We start from the raw sequence: 12,008 nt of genomic DNA on the forward strand, positions 1-12,008 counted from the left end.
CTTCATTTTACAATGAATACCATCATCCACTTTTATATATTGATAAATGATATATTGCCCTGGAAATAATTGCAATAAACAATATTATTTTAATTGTTGGACCATATGATATGCCACTGATATGATATAATGATGACATTATAAGTACATAAGTAACATCCTTTCAAAGAGCAATTCACTATTCATTCTTAAGTATGTTCAGACATTGAAAGGGGAATGTACATTCATATATTAGGGCCACATAGAAGGTTGGTAATACATTAGCCATTCACTGAACGAAATGCCCTGGCCTGTTTAAACATTCATGTCTAATGTGATGGCTCGGTACCCTATTGGGATGATTTATTGTCACATGACGAATCGCAAGGACAGCAATACCACACAGCTTGGGCAAATGGGACATCATAAATCCACATCGATCCATTTAGAGATAATTTGTCTGTTGCCTGGCAATGTTTGATTGCGTAAATTTCACTACATCCGCATTTTCACAAGATTTTGTAATTTAAGCAAACCCTATTTTGTCCAGACCCAGATATTGACTGGGAGGCTATAGTGATGACCCCTGACATTTTAGACTGTGAAGATCTGGCCAACAACATAGGCACCGCTCTCTGACAGAGCGATGACAGCCCTGGGGCCTGGGGTTAACCCCCTATATCCTATAAACCCCATAACCAGATGTGATAGTCAATCAATCAAACATTTCAGGAAAGATTAATCTACATGGATCTCTGTGGATTTATGATGTCCCAATTGCCCACGCTGTGTGGTACTGCTGTCATTGCTTCATGTGACAATAAATCATCCCAATAGGCTACCATGCCATCACATTATGAAAAGGAATGAATGTTTAAACAGAGCAGGGTATTTTGTTCAGTAAATAGCTAATGTATTAACAACTTTCGATGTGGCCCTAATATATAAATGTACATTCTCCTTTTAATGTCTGAATATTCTTTAGAATTAAAAGTGAGTATTTTGTTCAGTGAAATGCTAATGTATTACTTCTCGCTAACGTTTTTACAGGATGTGTGCGGATCAGGCGGGCCTATATCTCTAGTCGCTGAAAAACACCAACTAAATAGCTAACTTTATCAATTCAATGCCACGTTCATTGTATGGCAACATGAAGCACACATCACCAATCTAGGCCCTTTCTTGAATCCATCACAGTAGCAAATGTTCCCTTAACAGCGTGTGTACCATGGCCGCTGCTCACCAAATAACGTTAGATTCAGAAGCTGACCTCGACGATCAACCTCCTGAAGACTCATGTATCTAAGTATGTGTCTCAAGAGATATTCCAGTTTTTATTAGCAGGCTATTTATCATGAGTTAATCTGATTGTATTCATTATGATCACATTTGAGTGACTGGCCCCAGATGATCTACACCTTGGCATGTTGCAAGAAAAGGCTGCTAGAAAGACTTGCACCCCTGGCTCCATGATTGGATAGTGAAATGATTTGCCTTCTTGGATAGACAAAGGATATGTTTATCTGCGCACCCCTTTGAAATGTGGGAAAACCTGATGTGCAGCTAAAAAACGCTTATGTGTAACTAAATAAAAATGTGTAGGTTCAAACCTTTGACGTGCAACTGCAAATTAAATAGATTTGTTGAAATATAGTTAACAAATTCACACATTTGAATGCATTCACAAAAAATGTTTTCACACATACACAGGTGTTACACACACAATAGTGTTGGCCCTTATTTGATTCCATACACATCAACAAGCGGTGCTTCATTGGTGTTTGAATGGTGCTTCATGCGTTTGAATATTTCAAATTAAGAATTCCTTCCTCACGTGTTTCCCGTATTTCCCGGAAGATAGGGATTAATGGTGCATTGAATTCACATCGCTGGAAATTATGGGGAATACATTTTCACGACGTCGGAAAGTTATCGTGAACGACACACCTCATGACGCTCTTAGATTCTACATCCTATTCGGCAACTGGGGCTGGATTTTGATAACAGAGATGCTCCGTTAGTGACGTATGGTCTACTAGTGACGCGCATGAACATGGCGGAACGTTAACGTTTTACTTAATATAAAATAATCAACCATCATATCACATATTTTGCTATTGATTTACGTTGTAACCGTCTGTTGGCAACGACTTTTCTCAGTTTTAAACGTTGAGTAGGCCTACTGGTAAACCAGCTCTAGATAAGGGGAAGTGTAGCCTACCATACGTTGGCAATACAAGTTGCTTCTCATAAATAAAAGTAAAAGGAGAGTAGGCTAGGTGATTGGCTACAATGAAATAAGGGCGTTTAAACTTGAAACTGATCCTATTAAGTTCTGTTTAGTTCTGACTTTTTTACCGGATAAAAAACCCCTGAACTTTTAGATTCCCAACGCAGTGCACATGAACGGTTGCTGTCGGGAACACGCGTAATCGTGAGCATCATCGCTGTGGCGAGCCGTCTCGTAACATAGGTCTAGTCGGTTTTAGATATTTTAATGCGAACATATAATGCCTAGGTGTTTAAAGGGTTTAGGATTGAGAATATGAGAAAAAGAAGAATATCTTTAATTCACGCTCTTTAAAACACAACTCTTCTCTTAGTCTTCCCTTCATAAGGAATGACACATGAGATCTTTTCCCCCGCATGTTTGGAGAACCGAGTGACACGTGCGCCCCCCGGGGGCGGAGACGCATGTCGCAACGGGAACATACCGCTGCATCACACCTGTTAAAGGCACCCAGTGCAACTTTCGAGGCTTAAAAATAAACATTCAATTTCTAGTCTTTTTTACACGTAGTAAGTTGTTGTTTACGATTTTCTATCAGTTCTCACCACACAACGACGTCTCATCTTTGCTCCTTGAATGTCGATATGTAATGGTATGGAGTTATTGAAACTTACTGCGTGTAAAAAAGACTAGAAATTGAATGTTTATTTTTCATTGAATGTTTACATAAAGTTGCACTGGGTGCCTTTAACCGTCAGTGAATAGTACCTTTTTTGTTTTCATCTGAATTTCTGCCTTTCAGGTGGATTGTTTTCTCCCCCTTTAGGCTTTTTTTTTTTCGTGCTGATTTATTTTCCATTTGGAATATGTTTTTATGGAATGCCCCAAGTTTAGGGTCTATGTAGGGCCTATCAGTTAAACCGGTCTCTTTCATAGAAGTCATTATGTGTTCAAATTGCTTTCCTAAAATAATCTGCGGTGACAAATTGCTATATTTCCAACATCGTATCTTGCTCTGTGGAGAACCTTCTGCATCGCAGGAACACGTGCTCTGCAGTCTCCTTAATTTGCATACTCATGTTGTGTGTTTTCCAACTATATGTAGCGTTTGATTTAGCCCTGTTTGTCCTAACCGGTTATGCCACCTTCTTCTCTATGATCCCTGCCAATTCCTTCTGATGTGAAGTTTCATGATTTTGCTTTCTAGTAGCCTGTTTCACTAAGGACCCAATACTTTTGCCAGATACTTTATATAAATTGTTTGAGGTAGGCCCTAGCTTAATTTTTGCTCAATGATTTGTTATTCTATAACAAATGTTGTCCACCTTCTCCTAACTATGACTATAATAAATTGTGGAAGCCCATGGACTCTGCTTTTACACATAACCATCTTCGTTCCTTTAAAATGACTCTTCCTATGCTCCAAACATACCTTCAGAACATCCTTTGGGGGATGAACACACTGCAGATTAACCAAGTTCCCTTGCCAACCACATCTCGCGTGGTTCTGTGTGATTTGGACCGCTTCAAGTCACGCCCCCTGCTACCAGTCACGCCCCCCGCTACAAGTCACGCCCCCTTACCTTACGCCACTCTGTTGCAGGTTCGTTTCGCGTCGTTCGCCCGTTTCGGAACAGGCAGACGGTGTAGTGATTGGACGTCCAGCAGATGTCATCAGTGAGATGAGTTGTCAAACGGTTCATAGCGCCGAACCGTCCCCTACATTTCGACAGTGTTTCGGAAAGCTTCGATCTTGTCCATCACTACGAATATTTGTTTCGTTACGACTCGTCTATGCATCAGAAAATCGACAGGGCTGAGTTCACGACTGCTGAGGAGGTATGTCTCGTCAGCTATAACGTATCGCAATGTTTAGATTCCTTCAACGGAAGAGACCCTCATGTTGTTGCTCGTCTCTGTAGCACACTTTGTGTCTTCCCTTGTCTCTTAACGACGGGGGAGGTTGTGCGTCTGTGCCCGACAAACACCCCACAGCGAAGCACTGCAGCTCTGTAGACGGTGTTACTTGTTTGATCGCCTTGTGAATAGTTCGCATATGTGATGGTGAAGGTCGGCGATGATCAAACAGTGGTCGTTTTACATTATTCGTCTTGGGCTGACGTGTTGTGTAACGTGACGGTGTGTCCTGGAGCGATGTCCTGGGTGGACGGGTTGTGGTTTTGTTGGTGGGCATCGTGCTGCTGTCCAGTAGGATCCGTTCGTGGTTCAGCATCGCCGACCCTTTTTTGGTCAGGATCGATAACGTAGCGTGGTGGAGTTGTGATTGCACGTTGTTGACGCATTGGAAACGACACCGTGCTTAAATGCTTTATGCGTGACGTAATGACACAGCCTTATCCGTGATAATATATGTAATTCGTTCAACAAAGGTAGGCAGCAACCCGATTTAATGTCCTGCAGTTCAGCAGGGTCCACCCATTCCCAGCCCCCGAATACGGAGCCCCCTACTGACGTGCCACCAATGAATGTCTGTAGCAAATAAATGCATATTTGCCCGTTGTTTATGTTTGGATTACCACTGGGGGTTTAAACCTATGCTTGTTCCATTCTCTATCGAATGCCTAAACTGTAGCTATGTATTCTACTTTTATTTTTAAGTCAGATGCTGTGCTCGCATGACTCATGGTTTTACACAGTTCCGTGTGTGTGTGTGTGTGTGTGTGTGTGTGTGTGTGTGTGTGTGTGTGTGTGTGTGTGTGTGTGTGTGTGTGTGTGTGTGTGTGTGTGTGTGTGTGTGTGTGTGTGTGTGTGTTCGAATCCAGTGTGCAGTTATTTCTAACTATAAAGTGTGTGGGAGCGCTTCCGGCATTTAAGATTTGGTGTGTGTGTGTGTGTGTGTGTGTGTGTGTGTGTGTGTGTGTGTGTGTGTGTGTGTGTGTGTGTGTGTGTGTGTGTGTGTGTGTGTGTGTGTGTGTGTGTGTGTGTGTGTGTGTGTGTGTGTGTGTTCTCTTGAATTGTAGGTGGAACATGGTTCCTAATCAGACCCATTGGACACAACTGATCATGAGATGTGTGTGGTTGGATGTGTGTGGGTGGGTGTGTGTATACTGAGGCTCACTTTATGCAGACACTACCCTGGTCAGTTTCAGCGTGTAGCATCACTTCAGCCTGCTGTGCTCTCCACTCCCTTTCTCTTCTCAGACTCCAGATGCCCTAAGATGCAGCGTCTGTCTGCATTTGTCTAGAAGGACGCGAGAGGGAGCAGCACAAGCAGCCAGACGCCGCACAGGGAAGAGGGGGAAAAAACACGGACCTTCCCCCAGTTCCAGCGTGCTGAAATGTTAGGAGCCCGCAGCAGCAGCCAGAGAGCCAGCTCCCATTACCCCAGGCTGTGCAGGAGGAAAGCGTCCGATACCAAGTGCTTTAGACTGTGCTTGCAGAGGTCCTACTACGGGGCTTTGTAAGGTGCAGGGGGAGTAGAGGAGAGACTGGTCCGCTTCTCCGTCCCCCCCGTCCCCCCCACCCACCTGCAGCAAGAGGAGTGCTCTCTGGAGGAGCCCAGATGGAGTGGTCACTGGGAAGGGTGCGGGAGCTGGTGGCCGACGGGATGCAGTCCATACGGGACTGCGAGTCGAGCGCTGTGGGCACGGCGGCCTGCCTGCTGCTGCTCTTCCTGTGGTACTGCTACCGGGTGGGCCGGGAGCACGGCTCCAGCCCCCTGCGCGGCCGCTACGGCGCCGAGTCCGGCCACCTGCGGGCCGGCGTCCTGGGCGGCGCGGAGGCGGCGGGCGGGGCCAAGGCGCCGCCGGGCTCGCTGGACGAGCAGAACGGCCTGGCCTACTGCCAGTCGGCCGAGTGCTTCCGCTGCACCGCCCCCGGCGAGGGCCTGAACCAGCGGCTGTACCACAGCCTCCAGGAGTACGCCAAGCGCTACACCTGGTCGGGCATGGGCCGTGTGCACAAGGGGGTGCGCGACCAGGGCCGGTACCTCTCCAGCCGGCCCACCATCCAGCGGCCCGAGGTGTTCTTCCTGCCCGACCTGCCGTCCGCCCCCTTCTTCTCCCGCGACGCCCAGAAGCACGACGTGGAGCTGCTGGAGCGCAGCTTCCCCGCCCTGCTGGCCGAGTTCGGGAACGTGTACAACCAGCCCCCCGCCCGCAGCGGCTCCCCCCTGCCCCCCGGCTGGAAGGCCAACAGCACCCCCCACGGCCAGTGGTGGACCTACTACCTGGTGAACCAGGGCACGCCGCTGGCGCTCAACGCCCGGAGGTGCCCCCGCGCCTGGAGGGTGCTGGGGCAGCTGCGCACCTTCATCGCTAACAATGTGTTCGGGAACGCCTGCTTCTCGGTGCTGTCGCCCGGCGCCCTGATCTCGGAGCACTACGGGCCCACCAACGTGCGGCTGCGCTGCCACCTGGGTAAGCTCAAACCAGCTGCACCCTGGGGACTCTGGTGATGCAATGAACAAAGGGCATCTGTTTGTTCGATTCAATCAATATCTATTAACAGTGACGCTTTGAATCGTTTCAGAATAGCTTGAGTGCAATGCTGTTTTGTTTTCATTCGAAAAGTATTGTAATGATAAAACGAGTATTATATTATTATTATATGTAATTATTATTATTATTATTATTTTAAAGACATGTTTCTCCCATTCTCATGAAAAAGATTGTCTTCCGTCACTCAATCCTATCAATTTTCCATTGTGCAAAACGTCCACATCCAGCGTTGTTTGAACGTGACGAGTGACCCCTAAGGTGTGATGTGTGTGGACTATGTGCTACTAGGTCTCAGAGTGACCCCTGAGGTGTGATGTGTGTGGACTATGTGCTACTAGGTCTCAGAGTGACCTCTAATGTGGGATGTGTGTGTGTGTTACGTGCTGCCAGGTCTCAGCGTGACCTCTAACGTGTGTGTGTGTGTGTGTGTGTGTGTGTGTGTGTGTGTGTGTGTGTGTGTGTGTGTGTGTGTGTGTGTGTGTGTGTGTGTGTGTGTGTGTGTGTGTGTGTGTGTGTGTGTTACGTGCTGCCAGGTCTCGGCGTGACCTAACGTGTGATGTGTCTGTGTTTGTTACATGCTGCTAGGTCTCAGAGTGCCCTCTAACGTGTGATGTGTGTGTGTGTGTGTGTGTGTGTGTGTGTGTGTGTGTGTGTGTGTGTGATGTGTGTGTGTGTGACGTGCTGCTAGGTCTCCGCGTGCCGTCTGCCTGCGAGCTGGTGGTCGGAGGGGAGCCGCAGTGCTGGTCCGAGGGGAGCTGCCTGCTCTTTGACGACTCCTTCCTCCACCGAGCCTTCCACGAGGGTACTGCCATTTACATCACAGTTACATCACTCTGTAACATCACATACATTTACCTCGCACTATAACATCTCATAGAGTTACATCACTATAACATCATATACAGTTACATCACTATAACATCTCATAGAGTTACATCACTATAACATCTCATAGAGTTACATCACTATAACATCTCATAGAGTTACATCACTATAACATCATATACAGTTACATCACTCTATCATCCCAGTTACATCACATTTTAACATCACATGCAGTTACATCACACTATAACATCACATAAAGCTACATCACACTAACATCACGTACAGTAACATCACACTATAACATCAGTGACATCACATAAAGCTACATCACACTAACATCACGTACAGTAACATCACACTATAACATCAGTGACATCACATAAAGCTACATCACACTAACATCACGTACAGTAACATCACACTATAACATCAGTGACATCACATAAAGCCACATCACACTAACATCACGTACAGTAACATCACACTATAACATCAGTGACATCACATAAAGCCACATCACACTAACATCACGTACAGTAACATCACACTATAACATCAGTGACATCACATAAAGCTACATCACACTAACATCACGTACAGTAACATCACACTATAACATCAGTGACATCACATAAAGCTACATCACACTAACATCACGTACAGTAACATCACACTATAACATCAGTGACATCACATAAAGCCACATCACACTAACATCACGTACAGTAACATCACACTATAACATCAGTGACATCACATAAAGCCACATCACACTAACATCACGTACAGTAACATCACACTATAACATCAGTGACATCACATAAAGCTACATCACACTAACATCACGTACAGTAACATCACACTATAACATCAGTGACATCACATAAAGCTACATCACACTAACATCACGTACAGTTACATCACACTATAAGATCCCAGTTACATCACATGCAGTTACATCGCACTATAAAATCACAGTCACATCACACTATAACATTTAAAATGCATAATGCTCTGAATCATTCACTAACGTCCTTCCACAATATCAAATAGAACGGTCTGAGTAACTAAAAGAACAACAAGAACATTATTTCACAACTATTTACATAGGCTGTAAACCTAACATTGTTTGAGGCAAGTGTGGATGTTAATGGATGTTTCAATGTTGGTCATGGTGTTAAACCAATTAAGATTCATTAATTTATAGATCAAGACAATCCTCCTCGCTGTTTGTGTGACAAAGATATCAGGGTCATACCAAACGGGATATTTTTTAATTGATTTCAGAATGACGGCGTGTGTAGCTCCACATTTTCGCCATCCTTTCAGACGGCTTGGTAATCCAACGGAGGAGTGTCGAAAAATATGCAGGCTCAGCGCGTTTATTTCGGAACCGTGCCCAACTTTTGCCGGTGGAAACGCCGATATAAGCGAACCGAACCGCACCAGGCACCACTCGACGGAAACGGAACAGGGACACAAACTACCGCAACGAACAGTAAACGCACCGCTCGGTGGAAACGAGGCATACGACTGAGCGCCGGGTTCGTCGGTTCTCGTAGCCTAAACTTGAGGGGATAACCCCTCCCTCCGGGCTGCTCCAAAGCCAGGGTTATGCTTCTTGGTTCAAAGCATACTCTGCTCCAGCCTATTCGTGAATGGACGTTGACGCGATCTACATCCCTTAGCTAGTCACACCCACTCAGAGGAGGACTTTCCTTCTCCTCTCCCATTGAACCCCATGTTATTCACCGGCCGCCAACACTTTCGGGGAAATGAATGGGAGTCAATGGAGGCTGAGGGAGGAACGTCCTCCCTGAAGTAATTGTCAATAGGCGATAGGTGGTGCTACTGTCCCTTTACCCGGCGAAACAAACATACATATACAAAGTCATTCAAGTATTCATATTTAAGGGCATTAATTCATTACAGTATTCTGGGTGATCTACATTTTTTATTCTCAACAATATTAAGGAGGATCTTCCTCCCTCTCTTCACTGGAGAAGCCTCCACTGCATCACACTATAACATCACATACAGTTACATCACACTATAACATCACATACAGTTACATCACACTATAACATCACATACAGTTCCATCACACTATAAAAAAAGCATGCGATAAAAATTGTACACACAGAGTTCTGTGTAGCCAGAGGAATCAGAAGGTTCATATTTTATTAGTGGGGGAACCACTTCAGCTGTTGTTGTTGGCGAGTGTACAGACTACAAAATGGGTCCCCCTTGAAATATCTCCAATCAGGGAAGATAAACAAGGAAAGTGGAGCCCGGTGATTGCAGTTTATATCTTATGTTGCTGCAGCAACAAACCATTGGGTGGGAGTTGAACTCAGTGTTTTGTGTTGCTTCTGGCCAGGCATTGCCGAGGACGGCCCCCGGGTGGTCTTCATGGTGGACCTCTGGCATCCCAACGTGGCCGCGGCCGAGCGGCAAGCACTGGACTACATTTTCACCCCGGGTCGCTGAGACGGGGTCCAGGGAAGAGACTGCTGCTGACGACGAGAAAACGGGCGTGCGGGGGCTTCACCCCCCCCTCCCACCCCCGCACGCTCAGACCCACTGTGTACGATGTGCTCCTGCCCGCCAATCTTCTTCAAAGGCGTCCCAGCGAAGTATCGGGCCTCCTCTATCGATGTGTATGTTGCTTGATTATTTAATTTGTACCAAAGGGCCTCTTGAAGATGTGATACCACCATATTCCTTTTAGCCACTTTCAGCTGTAACTGTGAACATTATCCCATTGATATTAGTTGACGTGTTAATGGCCTTTTGGTGCGTGTGTGTGTGTATATAGCTCAACGGCTGCAATGGACGAGATTTGTCGGTGTTGATTGCGAGCACGACAGTTTTACACTGCAGATTGGTCTTTCGGGGGGGGGTGTTCGTTCGACACGATTTAAATGTTATCGGTTCACTTCAGTGTTGCCCTCGGAGAAGGAATAACCATCATCACTAACACTATGATTCTATAGGAAACTAGGCTGAACACTTGAAGACGGTCACTGTTTTCTAACACTTTAGCGCTTAGAAAGGGCTACGAGATATTCGACCGATGTCCGCTGAGTAGGCGATTATGTATACACCTTTTTATTGTCAATGAATCAAAACATTGCGATGATGCAATCTCCTATAACACAACTTTCAACATGTCCCACTTGCTACGGGCTCCTTTGCTATTGGTTGGCACAATACAACAACATTGTGCTTCACAAACTAACACAATAGTTGTTTTGCACAGATAAATATTAGGATAAACAGTTTATAGTCAAGTGGATTGTGGCACTGGTTCAACCTGAAAACCCAACAGGGATCAAAAAGATTTGATCACTGCTTGCCTGTAGGATTTCAAAATGTGTTATACTTTTCATGATAAAACTCCACTAATAATAGTACATAAATGACACCATAATCGGTCTGGGAATTTTGAGCCCACGTTGAGGTTCAGTATTCTGATGGCATCCTGTTGGCCATTGGGTGAGGTGTTTGCGTAATGATTGAATCAATTCACATACAGAAAATAGCGCAAATCTCTACCTCTGTTCAGAAATGTACAGAAAACCGCCCATGTTTCCAACGTGATCCGTCGGTTCAGTAACATACAGAAAATAGCCCCTGTCGCCACCGTTATCTGAACCGTCTGTCGGGAAGGTGATGGCGGATGTCCTCTCTGAAAAAAGAAATCGATACTGCTTTCACAATGCATGGTTAGATAAGCACATTTTTATGATAAAATTGTGTGAGTCAGCCTTGTTCTCTTGTGGCGGTGGAGGTGGGAGAGAAGGAGGAGTGTTTTTAGTAGATTTGACTAAACCCTTGTACTTTGGTTGTATTTGATATCAGGTTTGTAGCCTACTTGCAGTAGGCAAACGAAAAAATGTCGGTTGATATGTTTTTGAAATATTAACTATTGTAGCTATAGTGTTGTTTATTAAAAGTAATGACATTTCATTCACTCAATATTTTCGGAAACAGTATTGCATTGCTTTTGATCGTTGATTGGTAGATTATTTAAACGTGAGTTGATATCTTTCTTGTTCAGTGGTGTTTTCCGTTAACTCAATCTGGTATTTTGCAGCATTGTACGGTGATGTAATCAGTTGTTATGGCGATCCCTAATTCTTATTGATCAAATCATGCGTGTATTGAATTTTCCCCACCCATCACTCAAAAGATCCAATCAATTCATAGAAACTGTTTACAAGTATTCTTAATGTATGGAAACTGTTTACAATATTAAAACGCGTTGAATTTTTGACGATGTCCATTATCAGGCCTTACAAGAAAAACACTGTCAATTCACTTTGTAATAAAAGCTGTGATTCTTGAGCCTCCTAAGAGGGCATCAATCCTTTGTTTACAGCTGGATTATGAATTATAGGAATCAGGAGTGTGATTGTAACTCATGTTAGTCTGATTTTCTTTCATACATTGCATAGACCATGGTAACTAGTCCTATAATAAGCGTTTGTGTGACTGAATCAAATACG

At 44.9% G+C, this 12,008-nt stretch overlaps 1 protein-coding gene across 1 annotated transcript; it reads left to right on the forward strand.

Moving 5' to 3' along the window:
* The first annotated feature begins 3,779 nt into the window (after positions 1–3,779).
* On the forward strand, positions 3,780–11,856 carry asphd2 (aspartate beta-hydroxylase domain containing 2). The gene is made up of 4 exons (XM_060055068.1): positions 3,780–4,048; positions 5,372–6,588; positions 7,358–7,471; positions 9,878–11,856. The coding sequence occupies exons 2-4, from the start codon at positions 5,733–5,735 to the stop codon at positions 9,985–9,987; spliced, it is 1,080 nt and encodes a 359-aa protein (XP_059911051.1). The 5' UTR covers positions 3,780–4,048; positions 5,372–5,732; the 3' UTR covers positions 9,988–11,856.
* The last annotated feature ends 152 nt before the right edge of the window (positions 11,857–12,008 follow it).

Source organism: Gadus macrocephalus, chromosome 6 (assembly GCF_031168955.1).
Source record: "Gadus macrocephalus chromosome 6, ASM3116895v1".
In the NCBI taxonomy this organism is placed as follows: domain Eukaryota; kingdom Metazoa; phylum Chordata; class Actinopteri; order Gadiformes; family Gadidae; genus Gadus; species Gadus macrocephalus.